The following is a 20,333-nucleotide window of genomic DNA, read 5'->3' on the forward strand; positions in this document are numbered from 1 at the left end:
TTACAGTCACATCCCGGGTTAGACAGTCATCTGTTCCTGAACATTGTTTGTAACTCCGGTCAAGGTTACAGTCATATCCTGGGTTAGACTGAAGTTAGTAAAACTGATCGTGTGTACAGTCACAGGAGGTGGTAGATAGAGAGGACAGTGGTCATCTTGAGGGAGATGTACTGGGGCACTGTGAATTTTCATGGTCATGGGGTACAATGGTACTGTGGTACTGGGATACAATGTAACTGTGGTATCCCAGTAAAATGTAACTTTCTACTGGGATACAATTTGGCTGTAGTACAAGTATACTATGATAAACTGTGGGTCGTTACTCATGCCTAAGGTCACCGCAGGTCACAGCCTGACCAGCTGAGAGCAGTTCCCTTCAGTACACATTCTGATTTCTGTTTTATAAGAGAGATTCTGCATCCATAGTAGGATATCTCCCTGAACCCCAAGTGGTCTAACCATGGTGACCATCCTCCTGTGTGAAACCTTGCTGAAATTACTCTGAAAATGCACACAGGTGACCCCCTGGGGAAGCAGTTGCATTTCCTGACAGCGGCATTTGTCGTGATGTTGGGAAATGTGAAGCCATATCATCGGCGTACGTGTCATGAAACTGCAGCTCTAACTAGTGGAAGTTGGTGTAGAGATTTCTGTCGGAGGGAACTTTATTCTGTATCTCAGGTTTCTGGCAATGATTCAAATGGATTAAATTTGGGCAAATTTCTATAAAATGACCTTGACTCAGGTTGGCCTGTGCTCACTCACACTGGAGCTGGATTCCCGGATTGTTGTGTCTTTCATGAAGATAATTGCAAAGTAGTTGTTGAACTCCTCTGTTGTCTCTTCTTTCTCCTTATGAATTTACCCTCATCTACCAGTGGACCATTAGAAGCTCCTGTAGCCTGTTTTTTATTTCTTGTCGGTTTCTGTCATGTTCCTTTTTTCTGCTTTTATCAGTTCCTCAGTGCTCCTCAGTATTTGAAAGTGCTCCCAGTTCTCATACCAACTGCTATTCCTGGCAATTTCCTGTGGATTTTCCTTGGATTTAGTGCAATTCTGTAAACCATGGATCAATTACTGGAGACACACAAGATTGCAAATGCTGGGATCTGGAGCAAAGCACAACCCACACAACAGGTTGAGCAGCATCTGTGGAGGGAAAGGGATGGTTTAAGTTGTGATGTTTCAGGACTGGATCGTTGACCATCCCTTTGTCTCCACTGATAAATTATCTTTGCTGTTTGTTGTTCAGGGGAGTATTTTTTCTGGTCGTTGCATTTTCTTCACTGCTATTGGCTGTCACACCTGTCAGTGGTATTCCCAGACAGCCAGTGACCACACATCTTTATTGTTTACTCTGTAATACCCTCCTTTCTGATTGAACACAGTACAGCAGAGGAACAGGCTATTTGGCCCAAAATGTTGTACTGAACCAATTAGACTACAGGCAGTCCCTGGGCTGCGAATGAAATCTGCTCCTAAGTCTGTCTTTAAGTCAAATTTGTAGGTAAGTCGAAACAAGTACATACAGATTTAGGGAGCAATGCACAAGCAAAGGCTTGAGCTTGAAATCCCCGGATGCGTTACCCCCAAGCAATAATGTTAGCCTATCCTTCAGTGCTTTATGCTGTGGTGTACTTTTTCCCTCTTTTGAAATGTAAGTCCTTTCAGGCATTTTTTTCCAAAATAAGCCAGTCTTGACTACATTAAATATTTGGTCTGGCAAATTTCTCAATAATTTTTTTGAACATTTCAGGAAAATAACTCGCAGCACTTACATCAACACTCGCTGCTTCACCTTGCACTTTCATATTATGTAAATTTGCCCTCACTTTGAAATGATTGAACCAACCCCTACTCGCAACAAATTCTTCATCACAATCACCTTCACTTGCTGCACGTGAAGGCTTCGAGCCTTTTCTTGAATTAAAGTAAGACGAGTAGGCTTGTTACCCTGATTTTGACCGTCTAACCAAATTATCAATAGCCTTTCCATTTCAATAATTAAACCACTGCATTGCTTAGTAATAATTGTAGCTTTCATTGGGGCAGGGCCTTTCATATGCTCCATTATTCTCATTTTATCCTTTAAAATTGTTCTGATCGTTGACTGAATGTAGCCCAACGCTTTTCCGATGACCAATGGCATTTTACCTCTTTCCAATCACTTTATTATTTCCACTTTATTTTCAATCGTGATTGTTTTCCTTTTCTTTGATGCATCACCAGCACTTGCATCTGATTTACACTTTGGAGGCATGGTTACAAGGGTAAATAAGAGAAAAATTTAAGCCAAATACAAAGTTACACACACAACACAGTGTTAACAGCAACGTGATCTGACTTAAAATGGCGGACGATGTTCTCCTTCTTCGAGCCGACAAACCGCTGAAGCTGCGCAATGTTTTCAATATAATAGACTTTATGGCAGTCTGTTCGTAAGTGCGAGTTGTCCATAAGTTGGGTGTTCTTAACTCGGGGACTTACTGTGGTAATCAAATTGCCAACTAAACTAGTCTATTCTGCCTACACAATGTCCATATCCTTTCATTTTCCTCATTTTCATTTGTCTATCTAATTGGCTTTTAAGCGGCCCTAATGTATCTGCCTCTACCACCACTCTCACATCTTTGGAAATTACCCCATTCACCTTAAATGCATACTGTCTGATATTGAGCAATGACATTTTCAAACTCTGTCAAATTCTATCATATTATACTCACTCTTTCCTCATGACACCTTTATAAGATTATTAGTGCTGTTCTCCTCAAACTAATTTCACATATCCAATCTGGATTAAGATTTCACATGGTTACTGTATCACCCCTATTACACAAACCTGAAGTTTCCTGACTCCTGCCGTCCTCAGAATTACAACCACCGTATCAATAACTCCCATTGTGTTTTTGTTTCTCTGCCTTTTGAAAGCTCATCCTAAATCAATTCTGATTCTACATTGTGATCTGCCAAGCCACTGTGGCACCATCCTCTTCCCATTTCTTCAGCCTTCTGTAGACACGAAGGGCCCAGATTGGGCCCCTACCTGTAATGAGTTCACACCTGTTTACTCACACAACACACACAAGATGCTGGTGGAACACAGCAGGCCAGGCAGCATCTATAAGGAGAAGCACTGTCGACGTTTCGGACCGAGACCCTTCGTCAGGACTAACTGAAAGGAAAGATAGTAAGAGATTTGAAAGTAGTGGGGGGAGGGGGAAATGCGAAATGATAGGTGAAGACCGGAGGGGGTGGGATGAAGCTAAGAGCTGGAAAGGTGATTGGCAAAAGTGATACCGAGCTGGAGAAGGGAAAGGATCATGGGGCGGGAGGCCTCGGGAGAAAGAAGGGGGGAGGGAGAAGCACCAGAGGGAGATGGAGAATGGGCAGAGAGAGAGAAAAAAAAACAAACAACTAAATATGTCAGGGATGGGGTAAAAAGGGGAGGAGGAGCATTAACGGAAATTAGAGAAGTCAATGTTCATGCCATCAGGTTGGAGGCTACCCAGCCGGTACCTGTTTACTTCTGCCTCTGTAAATGAAGCATTGATTCTGCCAGTACAGTAACAGACATTCTCTCTTTATACTTTTATATTAGTGCTGCCATCTCACACACACGGAAGAAAGAAGCAGTCCTGATATAGGGTTGTTCCCTGATACACCAACTATCCCGGCTATCCTCTTAGCCCTCGGATACTACTTAGCCCTCTGAGTTCTTCCAGCATCTATTGTGTCTTGTGTCTCCAGTAATCTCTCCGTGGCTGAAATAAAAGCATTGTATTTAGCTCAAGCTCTGTAAAATTGCCAGGGACAGTGGAGGATTGGCAGCATTTCTGAGCTCTGCAAAGAAGAACCCAAAACCTGCTGGGGGTGTTTAAGGGGCTCTGAAATAGGCACATGTGATATTTACAGACTGCAATTACACCTGGCTCTACCACTTGCTTGGACAGATAACCCACTGCCATCTTGAGTGGGAAAATACCGTATACCTATCTATCTATCTATCTACCTCTCAGGTCCATTCAGATCAATTTAAACCAACTCCCTTTAGTTTTTTACTCCCCTCCCCTCAGAAAAAAAACTGTATTCAGTCACCCTATCTCTGTCACTCAACCCTTTATAAACCTCGAATATTACCCCTCCATCTCCTTCATTGCAGGGAACGATGTCCTAGCCTTTCCAGTCTGTAACTCAAGCCCTCCAGACCCCGCAAAATCCTGAGGAATCTTGTCTGCATACCCTCGAACTTAATCATTTCCTTCAGATAGTAGAGACAAGTTCCAAGTGAATCCTAATGCTTATTGAGGAGGTTACCAGGAATGTGGATGAAGGCAAGGGAGTAGATATTTGTGTACATGGACGTTAGCAAGACATTTGATAAGGTATTTTATGGGAGGTTTCTCAAAAAGATTCAGTTGCTCGACATTCGAGATGAAATAGTAAATTGGATTAGTCCTTGGCTTTGTGGGAGAAGCCAGAGAGTGGCAGTAGATGGTTGTCCCTCTGACTGGAGGCCTGTGACTAGTGGTGTGCCGCAGGGATAATAATGTGGTTAACTGAATCAACAAATTTGTGGATGACAGCAAAATTGGCGGTATAGTGGACAGTATAGGAAGGTTATCATAACTTGCAGAGTATGTCTGGATGTGTGAGTATATCTTTGTGTATGTGTTTGTGTCTGGATGTGTGTGTGTGTCACTCTGTGTCTGGATGTGTGAGTGTGTTAGTGTGTGAGGATCTGTGTCTCTGAGTGTGTCTGTGTGAGTGTGTGTTTGAGTGAAATTCTTTGCTTTTAAATCTGTGAATTATCAGAGGAATAAGGTGCTTTCGCAAATTGAAAAGGCATTTGCATCGTGGCAATTTTATATCCTGGAGTTGGTATTTTATAGTTCTTCTGTGGAGTGTAGCCCCCCTTTCAGAAGATAGGATTTAGCAGCCGTGATATGTTCATGGGAACAGTTGGCCCCAGGCTGCTGCTGTAATCCAGATGTTGGCTCTGTGACAGCTGGATTGTTTGACGTTTCCTTGCCAAACATCTCTAGGATTAGATGGTGGTGTAGAGCAAAAGGCCTTCTGGGAGCACCTGTTATTTAATTACTGAGGATTGCAAAGGATTATTTCAATGACACGGCAGGCTTCCTGTAATGCCAGGCACTCCAGCTATGGAGCCACAATCCTTGAACGCCTATCAAAGACACTTGTGCAGACTTCAGACCACAAGCAGTTCCCTCAGCACAGCAGATGGTGAGAGAGGAATTCACATCCATCACTACTCATTACCAAGATTTACACACAGATCAGCCTGTACCACTGCTTCCAAAACTCTGCAGATTAAATTTCAGAAAGTATAAATGAGTCTACCTCTGATATCCAATTTCAGCAATTGTTCATGTTGAGATTATTTTTTGGATCCTCTGGTATATTTTACCAATGTCTCAATTTGATAAGCATTAATGATTGCAGTTGAGGAAAGACCATATTGTTACAGAAACTCATCCACTGAGGTAGCATACAAGGGGGCAGGGAGATCGTTGACAGTTTTGAACTGAGAGCATGGGGGGGAAGAAAACCAGAGGCAGGCATTTTCAGAGGCTGGCAGGAGATTGGTGAGCCAGGTGAGGGTGTGATGATGGGCAGATGTAGTAGGTGAGGGAGAGACGATAAGGACAGTGACCAGGTGAGGGAGGGACCATGGAGAGAGGGAACAGGTGAGGGAGGGACGATGGAGAGGGGGAACAGGTGAGGGAGGGACGATAGAGAGAGGAAACAGGTGAGGGAGGGATGATAGAGAGAGGGAACAGGTGAAGGAGGGACGATAGAGAGGGAACAGGTGAAGGACGATAGAGAGGGAACAGGTGAGGGAGAGATGATGGAGAGGGAACAGGCGAGGGAGAGGGGGAACAGGTGAGGGAGGGATGATAGAGAGAGGGAACAGGTGAGGGAGGGATGATAGAGGGAACAGGTGAAGGACGATAGAGAGGGAACAGGTGAGGGAGAGATGATGGAGAGGGAACAGGCGAGGGAGAGGGGAAACAGGTGAGGGAGGGATGACAGAGAGAGGGAACAGGTGAGGGAGGGACGATAGAGAGAGGGAACAGGTGAGGGAGAGACGATAGAGAGAGGGAACAGGTGAAGGACGATAGAGAGGGAACAGGTGAGGGAGAGATGATGGAGAGGGAACAGGCGAGGGAGAGGGGAAACAGGTGAGGGAGGGATGATAGAGAGAGGGAACAGGTGAGGGAGGGACGATAGAGAGAGGGAACAGGTGAGGGAGGGACGATAGAGAGAGGGAACAGGTGAGGGAGGGACGATAGAGAGAGGGAACAGGAGACAAAACTGGGGATTAATAGATGTAAAGCTCAAGTGTGGACGTGACATCAGCAACACAATTCAGGAGGCCCAGCACAGGGGCTAAAGAAATAAACTGAGAGCAGCCTTGGTCTATTGCCCTGCTCCATCCCTGATTCTCTGCCATCCATTTCCTGTCCAGCTCTAAGATTCATTGAATCAGAAATCAATTGATTCACCAATGACCATAATCAAGCATCAGACACTCAGGGTTTTCTGTGTGGAGGAAGTTATCCGAGTTCCAGCCCAACATAAACATACTTTCCCTCATCCCAGTCCCTACTGTTGGAGAGAGGAACCCTCAATTACACATGAGCGAGTTATAGGAAGGCCATGGGTAATCAATACAGTTAATCAGCAATAATGCAGGATTGATTGATGATCAGTTATCAGTGATGGAGCCAGGTTGGTTGGTGATCAGTTATCAGCAATGGAGCTGGGATGATTGGTGATCAGTTATCTGTGATGTTTCTTGTTTGATTGGGGACCAGTTACCAGCAAAGGTGCCAGTTCAATTAGTGATCAGTTCAGATATCAGCAATGGTGTTGGATTGATTGATGATCAGTTATCAGTAATGGAGCTGGATTGATTGGTGTCCAGTTATCAGTAATGTTGTCAGATTGATTGATGACCAGTTCAGTTATCATCGATAATGTTGGATTGATTGGTGGTCAGTTATCAGTAATTGTGCCTTATTGATTGGTGACCAGTTATCAGCAATGGTGCCAGTTTGATTAGTGGTCAGTGATATCACGTGATCAATTGGTGGTCAGTTATCAATGATAGTGCGGGATTGACTGGCAATCAGTGCAGTTATCAGTGCTGGTGCCAGATTGGTGATTACCGTAGATTCCGGATTTTAAGCCGCTACTTTTTTCCCACATTTTGAACAGCTTTGAACTTTGCGGCCAATAATCCGAAGCGGCTAATGCATGATTTTTTTCATGCCGCCTCGTAAACATTTTGCCTCATAACAGTAGACCAATAAAATTGATGAGTAGTTCACAGAGGTCCAATGAAATTGTACGATAAATCAAGCGCACTTTCACAATTAAATTATTGTAAATCAGTCATTTGTACTCACCCTCATCAACATGGAAAACACTCGAAGCATTGTGCTGCCTTATGGCATACTTAGTTTATAATATTTTCGCTTAGTAATTCATTTTCTAGTTAAAGTTAGAAGAGTTTTAACTATATGTTTTCTGTACTACATCGCGGGATGCTATGACGTCACACCCGGTTTCGCGGTGTCTTGTGGGAAAATGCCGGTTTGCGATGAAACGGAAAGGAGGGGGGGAGCGCATTACGCGAGCGGCTTTGGATCTGAGCGAAAACGCTGCTTTTAAGTTAAAGGTGATCAATAACTTTTCCTGGTAGGCTGTAGTATATATATTTTTTACCAGTCGTTAGGAGATATTGGAATGTTGTTCAGTAAAGAAGTATACGCAACGTATTTAAAAGTAGCCACGTTACGGGCACGGTTCGAAAAAAAGCATTTGCAATATGTATTTGTTTTTGTTACCATATGGATTTAATTAAAAGTTAAAAAATCCTCACGTGTAATATCTTTCTGTGTAAATATCTCATATTACAACGTGGGACACCTGCGGCCGAAAATCCGGTGCGGCCTAAAATCCGGTGCGGCCTAAAATCCGGTGCGGCCTAACATCCGGTGCGGCCTTTACAATTAAAAAATTGATTTTATTTCTAAAATTAGAGCCAGCGGCTTTTAATCAGGTGCGCTCTGTAGTCCGGAATCTACGGTAGTTGTCAGTGATGGTACCAGATTGATTGGTAATTAGTTATCAGCAATGGTGCGAAACTGATTGATTATCAGTTGGGGAATTGATTGTGATCAGTTATTGGTGATGGTGCTGGATTGATTAGTGATCAGTTTTCAGTGATGATGCCAGATTGATTGGTTATCAGTTGGTCTGTGGTAAAGAAGGGAAATGCAATGCTAGCATTTAATTCAAGAGGAATAGAATATAAAAGCAAGGAGGTAATGCTGAGCCTTTATAAGACACTAGTCAGACCTCTCTTGGAGTATTATCAACAGTTTTAGGCCCCATATCTCAGAAAGGATGTGCTGCCATTGTAGAGAGTCCAGAGGAGGTTCACAAGTATAATTCTGGGAATGAAGGGGTTAACATATAAGAAGCATTTGGCAGCTTTGGTCACTGGAACTTAGAAGAATGGGGGGGGGGGGGATCTTATTGAAACCTACTGAATGTTGAAAGGACAAGATAAGGTGGATGTGGAGAGGATGTTTCCTATGATGGGGGTATCCAGAACTAGAGGGCACAGCCTCAAAATTGAGGTGTGACCTTTTAGAACAGAAGTAAGGAGGAATTTTGTTTTATCCAGAGAGCAGTAAATCTGTGGAATGCTCTGTTACAGACTATTGGGGAGGCCAAGTCCGTGCATATGTTTAAGGTAGAAGTTGATTCCTTCCTGATTGGTCAGGGCATCAAAGGTACGGTGAGAAGGCAGGTGTATGGGGTTTATGGAATACCAACGATGGTGCCGAGCTGATTGATGATCAGTGATCAGAGATGGTGATCATAGATTGGGTGTTGCGTATTAAGCCAGATCTTATTAGGGAGCTTAATGTAAAGGAACCCTTAGGAGACAGTGATTATAATATGATTAAGTTCATACTGCAGTTTAAGAGGGAGAAGCATAAGTCACATGTATCTGTTTCACAACGGAATATAGGGAATTACAGAGGCTTGAGAGAGGAGCTTGCCCAGGTGGATTGGAGGGGGATACTGGCAGGGATGACGGCAGAGCAGAGATGGCTGAAGTTTCTGGGAATAGTTCACAAGCCACAGGATAGATATGTCCCACAGAGGAAGAAGTTCTCAAATGGCAGGTGTAGACAACGTGGCTGACAAGGGAAGTTAAGGACTGTATAAAAGCCAAGGAAAAGGCAAATAAGGTAGCAAAAGTGAGTGGGAAGTTGGATGATTGGGAAGCTTTTAAAATCCAAAAGGCATCTAAAAAAGTTATAAGAAGGGAAAAGATTAAATATGAGGGCAAGCTAGCACATAATATAAAGCAGGATACTAAAGTGTTTTCAGTTATATAAAGAGTAAAAGGGAGGTGAGAGTTGATATTGAACCAATGGAAAATGATGCTGGTGAGATTGTAATGGGGGTCAAAGAAATGGCAGATGAACTTAAATGGGTACTTTGCATCAATCTTCACTGTGGAAGGCACGAGTAGTGTGCCAGAGGTCTGTGAGTGTCAGGGAGCAGGAGTGAGTGCCATTGCTATTACAAAGGGAAAATTGCCAGGCAAACTCAAAGATCTTAAGGATCTTAGGATGTTTCCTATGGGGGGAATATCCAGAACTAGAGGGCACAGTCTCAAAATTGACGGGCAACCATTTAGAACAGAGGATGGGAGGAATTTTTTAGCCACAGATCAATATTCCTGGATTTCAGTGCTTTAAAAAGGATAGAGAGGGGGGAAAGGGGGAGGAGGGGTGGCATTACTGGTCAGGGATACTGTTACAGCTGCAGAAAGGGTGGGTAATGTAACAGGATCCTCTTTTGAGTCAGTATGGGTGGAAGTCAGGAAGAGGAAGGGAGCAGTTACTCTACTGGGGGTATTCTATAGGCCCCCTGGTAGCAGCAGAGATACCGAGGAGCAGATTGGGAGACAGATTTTGGAAAGGTGCAAAAATAACAGGGTTGTTATCATGGGTGACTTTAACTTCCCTAATATTGATTGGCACTTGATTAGTTCCAAGGGTTTAGATGGGGCAGAATTTGTTAAGTGTGTCCAGGATGGATTCCTGTCACAGTATGTTGACAGACCGACTAGGGGGAATGCCATACTAGATCTAGTATTAGGTAATGAACCGGTTCAGGTCACAGATCCGTCAGTGGGTGAGCATCTAGGGGACAGTGATCACCACTCCCTGACCTTTAGCATTATCATGGAAAAGGATAGAATCAGAGAGGACAGGAAAATTTTTAATTGGGGAAGGGCAAATTATGAGGCTATAAAGCTAGAACTTCTGTGTGTGAATTGGGATGATGTTTTTGCAGGGAAATGTACTATGAACATGTGGTTGATGTTTAAGGATCTCTTGCAGGATGTTAGGGATAAATTTGTCCCAGTGAGGAAGATAAAGAATGGTAGGGTGAAGGAACCATGGGTGACGAGTCAAGTGGAAAATCTAGTCAGGTGGAAGAAGGCAGCATACATGAGGTTTAGGAAGCAAGGATCAGATGGATCTATTGAAGAATATAAGGTAGCAAGAAAGGAGCTTAATAAGGGGCTGAGGAGAGCAAGAAGGGGGCATGAGAAGGCCTTGGCGAGTAGGGTACAGGGAAACCCCCAAGGCATTCTTCGATTATGTGAAGAACATAAGGATGACAGGAGTGAAGGTAGGACCGATTAGAGATAAAGGTGGGAAGATGTGCCTGGAGGCTGTGGAAGCGAGTGAGGTCCTCAAAAATATTTCTCTTCGGTATTCACCACTGAGAGGGAGCTTGATAATGGTGAGGACAATATGAGTGAGGTTGATGTTCTGGAGCATGTTGATATTAAGGAAGAGGAGGTGTTTGAGTTGTTAAAATACATTAGGACAGATAAGTCCCTGGGGCCTGACGGAATATTCCCCAGGCTGCTCCACGAGGTAAGGGAAGAGATCGCTGAGCCACTGGTTAGGATCTTTATGTCCTCGTTGTCCACAGGAATGGTATCGGAGGATTGGAGGGAGGCGAATGTTGTCCCCTTGTTCAAAAAAGTTAATAGGGATAGTCTGGGTAATTATAGACCAATGAGCCTTACGTCTGTGGTGGGAAAGCTGTTGGAAAAGATTCTTAAAGATAGGATTTATGGGCATTTAGAGAATCATGGTCTGAGCAGGGACCGTCAGCATGGCTTTGTGAAGGGCAGATCGTGCCTAACAAGCCTGATAGAGTTCTTTGAGGAGGTGACCAGGCATATAGATGAGGGTAGTGCAGTGGATGTGATTTTAGTAAGGCATTTGACAAGGTTCCACACGGTAAGCTTATTCAGAAAGTCAGAAGGCATGGGATCCAGGGAAGTTTGGCCAGCTGGATTCAGAATTGACTTGTCTGCAGAAGGCAGAGGGTTGTGGTGGAGGGATTACATTCAGATTGGAGGGTTGTGACTAGTGGTGTCCCACAAGGATCTGTTCTGGAACCTCTACTTTTCGTGATTTTTATTAACGTCCTGGATGTGGGGGTAGAAGGGTGGGTTGGCAAGTTTGCAGACGACACAATGGTGGTGGTGTTGTAGATAGTGTAGAGGATTGTCAAAGATTGCATAGAGACATTGGTAGGATGCAGAAGTGGGCTGAACAGTGGCAGATGGAGTTCAACCCGGAGAAGTGTGAGGTGGTACACTTTGGAAAGACAAACTCCAAGGCAGAGTACAAAGTAAATGGCAGGATACTTGGTAGTGTGGAGGAGCAGAGGGATCTGGGGGTACATGTGCACAGATTCCTGAAAGTTGCCTCACAGGTAGATTGGGTAGTTAAGAAAGCTTATGGAGTGTTAGCTTTCATAAGTCGAGGGATAGAGTTTAAGAGACGTGTTGTAATGATGCAGCTCTATAAAACTCTGGTTAGGCCACACTTGGAGTACTGTGTCCAGTTCTGGTCGCCTCAGTATAGGAAGGATGTGGAAGCATTGGAAAGGGTACGGAGGAGATTTACCAGGATGCTGCCTGGTTTAGAGAGTATGGATTATGATCAGAGATTAAGGGAGCTAGGGCTTTACTCTTTGGAGAGAAGGAGGATGAGAGGAAACATGATAGAGGTGTACAAGATATTAAGAGGAATAGACAGAGTGGACAGCCAGTGCCTCTGCCCCAGGCACCACTGTTCAGTACAAGAGGACATGGCTTTAAGTTAAGGGGAGGGAAGTTCAAGGGGGTTATTAGAGGAAGGTTTTTCACTCAGAGAGTGGTTGGTGCGTGGAATGCACTGCCTGAGTCAGTGGTGGAGGCAGACACACTAGTGAAGTTTAAGAGACTACTATACAAGTATATGGAGGAATTTAAGGTGGGGGGGTTATATGGGAGGCAGGGTTTGAGGGTCGGCACAACATTGTGGGCCGAAGGGCCTGTAATGTGCTGTACTATTCTATGTTCTATGTTCTATTGTCTCTCTCCCCCTCTCTCTGTTTCTCCCCGTCTCTCTCTCTCCTTCCATCCCTCCCTCTTTGTCTCCATTTATCTGTTTCTCCTTCCCTCACTTTTTTCTATTTCTCTCTCTCTCTCTCTCTTTCTCTGTTTCTCCATCTCTTATCCCCTCCCACCTCACCCTCCTTCCCTCTCTTACCCTCTCTCCCTCTCTTTCTTTGTTTCTCTTTCTCTTCTCCCCCTCTCCTTTCTCTTCATTCTGTTTCCCAAACTTTGTCCTCCTCCCCTCCTTCCCTCCTCTTACCCTCTTGACCAGTGATTGGCCCTTGTTTGAACTTTATCAACCTTCTCACATAATCTTTCAGAGTGGAGAGTTCCAGAGAGTCGCTCTCTCTGTGAGGTTCCCATGCCCTTTGGTTTTAAATCACCGATCCATGATGTGGCAAATATGCTGCTTGTTCAAGACTTGCCTACCGTAAAGATCAAAGCCATGTTTGTGGAAGTTCAGGCCCAGAGATCAGCTGCTTGTGCATGATGGGTCTAAGTTATTTATTTATGTAGAGATACAGCAGGGAATAGGCCGTTCCAGCCCTTCGAGCTGCACTGCCCAGCAATGCCCCCAGTGGATTAGTGACGGCTGAGTGATGGGGAAAGGTTAGGCAGGAAAGGTCTTTATTCCTTGGAACTAGGGAGTCTGAAGCATGTCCTCAGAATCAGAATCTTCTTTATTATCACTGACATATGACATGAAGTTTGTTGTTTTGTGGCTGCAGTACAGTGCAATATATAAAATATTCTGTAAATTACAATAAGATATACTATATATCTATATATAACATAAGTAGTGCAGGAAATTGGGACTAGCTGGGTCAGCACAGACAGATTGGGCTGAAGGGCCTGTATCTGTGCTGTGTTGTTCTGTGTAATTATAACAGGTTGAGATGTCCAGGCTGGTGAAGAAGGTTTTCAGCAGGACATGTCTATATTTGAGCTTGAATGCTCAGAATGTATATCCTGTGCAGCATATGTGATGGCCTGGCAGGGGCATGGACATAGAGCAGCCTATTTATAGTGTTGCACTGTCATGGGCGTAGAGTCTTCAATCATCCCATCCTGTGGATGTCTATTTCAGAGCTAGCTTCACGCCCAACAATGTGAAGTATTTGTAGGACAGTGCAGCACATTCCCGAATCTCTCTGTACCTGCACTTTTTGGGCTGTAATATGGCAGAGATGAACAGCTCTAATCCATACACATGGGACTTCAAGGTTCAAACAATGTTTTGATTTAGATGATAATGTGGGATATTCTGAATAAATATGCTTTAATCTAATCCTCCTGGCACTTCCTGGGGTGAGCTGCATATGAACGACTGACGTCACTTGTATCTCTGGTGTACTGATTGGCCGCTGTCCTCCAGTGCTAAAACTTCATCTCAGTACTTTTGCCGAGATGCAGAGTTGAGGAGCACTCCAGAGCACAGAACACAGGCTGCTACCTAAATGCAGGATTGAGGGAAGGTTTCTGTAAACACAAGATTTGAGAGGGCACTAGTAAAGGTGACGAACAAGATGAAGGGTTTCAGCCCGAAACATCGATTATTTATTCCTTTGCATTTATGCTGACCTGACCTGCTGAGTTCCTCCAGCATTTTGGCTGACCCTGTGGTTAAGAAGGCATATGGTGCATTAGTCTTCATCAGCCGTGGGATTGAGTTTAGGAGCTGAGAGGTAATGTTGCAGCTATATAGGACCCTGGTCAGACTCCACTTGGAGTATTGTGCTCAGTTCTAGTCGCCTCACTGCAGGAAGGATGTGGAAACTATAGAAAGGGTGAAGAGGAGATTTACAAGGATGTTGCCTGGATTGGGGAGGGTGCCTTATGAGAATAGGGTGAGAGAACTCGGCCTTTTCCTTGGAGTGACGGAGGATGAGAGATGACCTGATTGAGGTGTACAAGATGATGAGAGGCATTGAACATGTGGATAGTCATGGCTGAAATGGCTAGCATGAGAGGGCATAGTTTAAAGGTGCTTGGAAGTAGGTACAGAGGAGATGTCAGGGGTAAGTTTTTTACGCAGAGAGTGGTGAGTGCGTGGAATGGGCTGCCAACGATGGTGGTGGAGGCGGATACGATAGGGTCTTTTAAGAGACTCCTGTATAGGTACATGGAGCTTGGAAAAATAGAGGGCTGTGGGTAACCTTAGGTAATTTCTAAAGTAAGTACATGTTCAGCATAGCATTGTGGGCCAAAGGGCCTGTATTGTGCTGTAGGTTTCCTATGTTTCTATGTTTTTGTGTGTGTTACTGGTAAAGATGATGTACAGAGGGAGGGTCACGCTGTCCACCCCCACTTTGCACACCACTGCCCCAGGTTACGATGTCCACCCCCACTTTGCACACCTCTGCCCCAGGTTACGATGTCCACCCCCACTTTGCACACCTCTGCCCAGGTTACGATGTCCACCCCCACTTTGCACACCTCTGCCCCAGGTTACGATGTCCACCCCCACTTTGCACACCACTGCCCCAGGTTATGATATCCACCCCCACTTCGCACACCACTGCCCCAGGTTATGATATCCACCCCCACTTCGCACACCACTGCCCCAGGTTATGATATCCACCCCCACTTCGCACACCACTGCCCCAGGTTATGATATCCACCCCCACTTCGCACACCACTGCCCCAGGTTAAGGTGTATGACCCATCGGTCATGGACCTGTACAGTCAGACAGGTGCTGTCTGTTTTCATGTTTATGTACCGTATGTATTTATTGTTTAGAGATACAGCACAGAACAGGCCCTGGGCCTACAGAGCCACACTGCCCAGCAACCCACCTATTTAAGCCTAGCCCAATCATGTTGCAATTTACAATGAGCTGAGGCCTCCCATTGGTCAGATTCGACCATGGACATTGCGTGCCAGCTGCCTACATGTGCACAAGCAGGCCAGGGTGGTACGATATGGAGAGCAAGCTTTTGCCCTTGCAACAGGCTCCCCATCTCTACACAGCTGATGAATCCAAAGCAATGGCAGAGAACAATTCAGTTTGGTACCAGCAGCATTGCTGGAGTTGCCAGTCAGCTTTGAACTCAATGTAGAATTGCCTTGAGGACTCCAGCTCTGGAATTTTCCTCAGAGTTTACACCCGAAGCCTTCCCAATGAGTGCATATAGCCGTGAGGCAGCGAAAGTTTGAGATCAAAGTTTTCCTTCTAGATGAGCTGCCAGCCACGGCTGATGAGTCCCATTTGCCTGAAGCGACTGGTTTTAAGGCCCCAGTAACCAGCCTTTGCCCCATCACCTGTCAGTAGAAATAATTCTGCTGGGTTTAGAAGCTGATCCACACGTGAAGGCCAGGAGCTGGACTTGGTTGTCAGAGGCTATTTGAGGTGCAGGTCATTGGGAACATTTAATAGGTAGTGAGAGCTTATCCTCACTGCCTCTGCACCGTCCCACCTCACCCAATGTACAAACTCTGTTACAGAGGATGTCGGAATTGAACTCTGAACTCTGACACCCTCAGCTGTAATAGCATCACAGTAACTGCTACACTACCCTGGCACCCCAAATGTTCTTAAGTACATTCAGATTTTTACTGTTTCAAATTTTTAAGACCTTAAACATCAAGCTGATTTCTGTTTTGCAGTGGGGTGTGCTGTCAGGGACGGGCTTCTTCGTGCTCACTGTTTATGTAAATGGTTAAAAATTTGCCAGTGCCAGTAGTCAGCCAATGTCAAACAAAATTTATTCTTTACCAGCAGTCCGTGTGAAACATAGAAACATAGAAAATAGGTGCAGGAGTAGGCCATTCGGCCCCTCGAGCCTGCACCACCATTCAGTATGATAATGGTTGATCATCCAACTCAGAACCCTGTACCTGCTTTCTCTCCATACCCCCTGATCCCTTTAGCCACAAGGGCCATATCTAACTTCCTCTTAAATATAGCCAATGAACCGCCCTCAACTGTTTCCTGTGGCAGAGAATTCCACAGATTCACCACTCTCTGTGTGAAGAAGTTTTTCCTCATCTCGGTCCTAAAAGGCTTCCCCTTTATCCTTAAACTGTGACCCCTCGTTCTGGACTTCCCCAACATCGGAAACAATCTTCCAGCATCTAGCCTGTCCAATCCCTTTAGAATTTTATACGTTTCAATAAGATCCCCCCTCAATCTTCTAAATTCCAGTGAGTATAAGCCTAGACGATCCAGTCTTTCTTCATATGAAAGTCCTGCCATCCCAGGAATCAATCTGGTGAACCTACTCTGTACTCCCTCTATGGCAAGAATGTCTTTCCTCAGATTAGGGGACCAAAACTGCACACAATATTCTAGGTGCGGTCTCACCAAGGCCTTGTACAACTGCAGTAGAACCTCCCTGCTCCTGTACTCAAATCCTTTTGCTATGAATGCCAACATACCATTTGCCTTTTTCACCGCCTGCTGTACCTGCATGCCCACCTTCAATGACTGGTGTACAATGACACCCAGGTCTCGTTGCATCTCCCCTTTATCTAATTGGCCACCATTCAGATAATAATCTGTTTTCCTGTTCTTGCAACCAAAGTGGATAACCTCACATTTATCCACATTAAATTGCATCTGCCATGAATTTGCCCACTCACCTAACCTATCCAAGTCACCCTGCATCCTCTTAGCATCCTCCTCACAGCTAACACCGCCGCCCAGCTTGGTGTTATCTGTAGACTTGGAGATGCTGCATTTAATACCCTTGTCTAAATCATTGATATATATTGTAAACAACTGGGGTCCCAGCACTGAGCCTTGCGGTACCCCACTAGTCACTGAAATTTGTTTAAATCTCTTTGACACAATTGCTGTGGGATTTCCATTTAAAAGAAAGTCCCATCTTCAGCTTGTTTAAAATCAAAGGAACTGCAAAATCACTGGAAACACTTAGCAGGACTGGCAGCATCTATTGAGGGAGAAATAGGGTCAATGTGAGCATTTGATAGTTCTGCACCTGTACTTGCTGGGGTTTAGAGGAATGAGGGGAGATCTCATTGAAACCTATTGAAAACTGAAAGGCCTACACAGAGTGCATGTGGTGAAGATGTTTCCTATAGTGGATGAGTCTAGGACTAAAGGGCATAGCCTCAGAATCGAGGGACATTCAATTGGAGTGGAGATGAGGAATTTCTTTAGCCAGAAGGAAGTGAATCTGTGGAATTCATTTCCACAGGTGGCTGCAGAGGCCAAATCTTTGGGTATATTTAAGGCTGAGGATGATAGATTCTTGATTAGTCAGGGCGTCAAAGGTTACGAGCGAAGGCAGGAGAATGGGTTGAAAGGGTTAGTAAATCAGCCATGATGAACAGATTAGATGGGCTGAGTATCCTAATTCAATTCCTACTGTATGCTTTATGGTCTTATGGTCATCTCATCCTGTTCTCTGGCCTTGCTGTGTTCACCTCACCCTCCTCTCATTCGGGGTAAGACTGACAGAGGTTTGAACCACAGGGGAATCGGAGTGTGAATGGAGAGTGGTCAAGTTGTACTAAAGACACAGTCTGGTCCAACATGATCACTTTGAATTCCCCTTGCCCCTTCCTTGGCTTGAGCAGAAGGGGTCAGTCTTGGGTCTCAGACACTGACCTTATACTAGGCAGTGCTAAGGGTCTTGGACACTTCCTTTCCCTCTGCTCCGCAGCTTCTGCAGTTGGTGTGGAGCATCTTGGGATTTGGGCTCTTTGTCAGCCAGAGGCAAATAGTTAATAGTGCTGGCCTCGAGGACTCACTTTTGATTGGACAGGCAGGAGGAGAGTAGGCGTGTCCTGACAAGGGACTGGGTCACTGACTGCTCTAAATGTATGGTGTAAAGTGCAGCCGATGTGCATTTGCCAGATTACTGGGCTGACAGCTGAACGAGTGATGGCAGTGGGGGGTGGGGGCTGCTGAACAGGCTGCTCTCTCTATGCACACACTGAGTTCAGCGGCTGGATTTAGGCTTTAGAGAGGGGCTGCCCACTGAACAGCTGGTGGTGAGGACTCTACCTTTCCAGTGTGGCTCTCTAATGGAGTTTGTTCCAGAGAGGTTCCCGACGTTGAGACTGGCCTGCTCTACCCCTTCCTAAACACCAAGATATGATTGGCGGTGAATGTGGGAGCTGTGCAACGGAGGGACATGGAGAGGTCGAGTAGTGATGAAACATCCATACCCCGGAGCCTGTCAGTGGAGAGCAGGGTCTCCGACACCGGACAGCCCTCCCACTCAGCCCAGCAGTTCGGCAGTGGCTTTACTGCGGCCGCTTTCTACGGCAACTCCAGCTCCCGTCCCAGGGGACTGATCGACCTGGGTGTAAAGAATGACAAGTACACAGCTCCCAAAGGTAGCAAGTATGTGGTGTTTTACCTGGACCTCTCGTTTGTTTTCCTCTTAGAGTTCCGGAGGTGCAGCATGGCCAGAGGCTGCTTGTGTTGTCTGAAGTATCTGATGTTTGTTTTCAACCTCATCTTCTGGGTGAGTAATACCTTCCAGTCCTGGTGACCGATACGACAGAGAGCTGTGTGTGGGGTGAGGGGGAGGGCAGAGAGCCGTGTAGCCATATATGTGTGTGTCAGGCAAAGATCTAGGAGTATGTATGTCAGACAGAAAATCACGTGTATGTGAGTTTGAGGCAGCAAGCTCTGTGTGTGTGAGAGATGGAGAGGAGTGTGTGTGTGTGTGTGAGAGAGAGGTGGAGAGGTGTGAGAGAGATGGAGAGGTGTGTGAGAGAGAGGTGGAGAGGTGTGGGTGAGAGAGAGGTGTGAGAGTGAGAGAGAGTTGGAGAGGTGTGGGTGAGAGAGAGGTGTGAGAGTGAGAGAGAGTTGGAGAGGTGTGGGTGAGAGAGAGGTGGAGAGGTGTGTGAGAGAGAGATGGAGAGGTGTGGGTGAGAGAGGTGGAGAGGTGTGTGAGAGAGAGGTGGAGAGGTGTGTGAGAGAGAGGTGGAGAGGTGTGGGTGAGAGAGAGGTGGAGAGGTGTGTGGGTGAGAGAGAGGTGTGAGAGTGAGAGAGGTGGAGAGGTGTGTGAGAGAGAGGTGGAGAGGTGTGGGTGAGAGAGAGGTGGAGAGGTGTGTGAGAGAGAGAGAGGTGGAGAGATGTGTGAGAGAGAGAGAGGTGGAGTGCTGGAAATGTGTATGAGAGATGAAGAGCTGGGAATGTGTGAGAGAGATGGAGAGGTGTGTGTGAGAGAGAGATGGAGAGGTGTGGGTGAGAGAGAGGTGGAGAGGTGTGGGTGAGAGAGAGGTGGAGAGGTGTGGGTGAGAGAGAGGTGGAGAGCTGTGAGAGTGAGAGAGGTGGAGAGGTGTGAGAGTGAGAGAGGTGGAGAGGTGTGAGAGTGAGAGAGGTGTGTGAGAGAGAGGTGGAGAGGTGTGTGAGAGAGGTGGAGAGGTGTGTGAGAGAGAGGTGGAGAGGTGTGTGTGTGAGAGAGGTGGAGAGGTGTGGGTGAGAGAGAGGTGGAGAGGTGTGGGTGAGAGAGAGGTGGAGAGGTGTGGGTGAGAGAGAGGTGGAGAGCTGTGAGAGTGAGAGAGGTGGAGAGGTGTGAGAGTGAGAGAGGTGGAGAGGTGTGAGAGTGAGAGAGGTGTGTGAGAGAGAGGTGGAGAGGTGTGTGAGAGAGGTGGAGAGGTGTGAGTGAGAGAGGTGTGTGGGTGAGAGAGAGGTGGAGAGGTGTGAGAGTGAGAGAGGTGTGTGAGAGAGAGGTGGAGAGGTGTGAGAGTGAGAGAGGTGTGTGAGAGAGAGGTGGAGAGGTGTGAGAGTGAGAGAGGTGGAGAGGTGTGAGAGTGAGAGAGGTGTGTGAGAGAGAGGTGGAGAGGTATGTGAGAGAGAGATGGAGAGGTGTGAGAGTGAGAGAGAGG

General features: G+C 45.8%; 1 protein-coding gene across 4 annotated transcripts in view; it reads left to right on the forward strand.

The window, feature by feature from the left end:
• Window positions 1-20,333, forward strand: part of LOC140735013 (tetraspanin-9-like) — a 161,609-nt gene that overhangs the window by 23,688 nt on the left and 117,588 nt on the right. For 2 of the 4 annotated variants that reach the window (XM_073059844.1, XM_073059845.1), the window contains exon 2: window positions 18,882-18,961. In XM_073059844.1, the coding sequence (XP_072915945.1) occupies window positions 18,899-18,961 (63 nt within the window). In that variant the 5' untranslated portion in view covers window positions 18,882-18,898. Of the gene's footprint in view, window positions 1-18,325; window positions 18,962-20,333 lie in introns of those variants that run through there. The other 2 variants (XM_073059843.1, XM_073059842.1) reach the window with 2 other exon arrangements.

The sequence above is a fragment of the Hemitrygon akajei genome, chromosome 10, assembly GCF_048418815.1.
Source record: "Hemitrygon akajei chromosome 10, sHemAka1.3, whole genome shotgun sequence".
NCBI lineage: Eukaryota > Metazoa > Chordata > Chondrichthyes > Myliobatiformes > Dasyatidae > Hemitrygon > Hemitrygon akajei.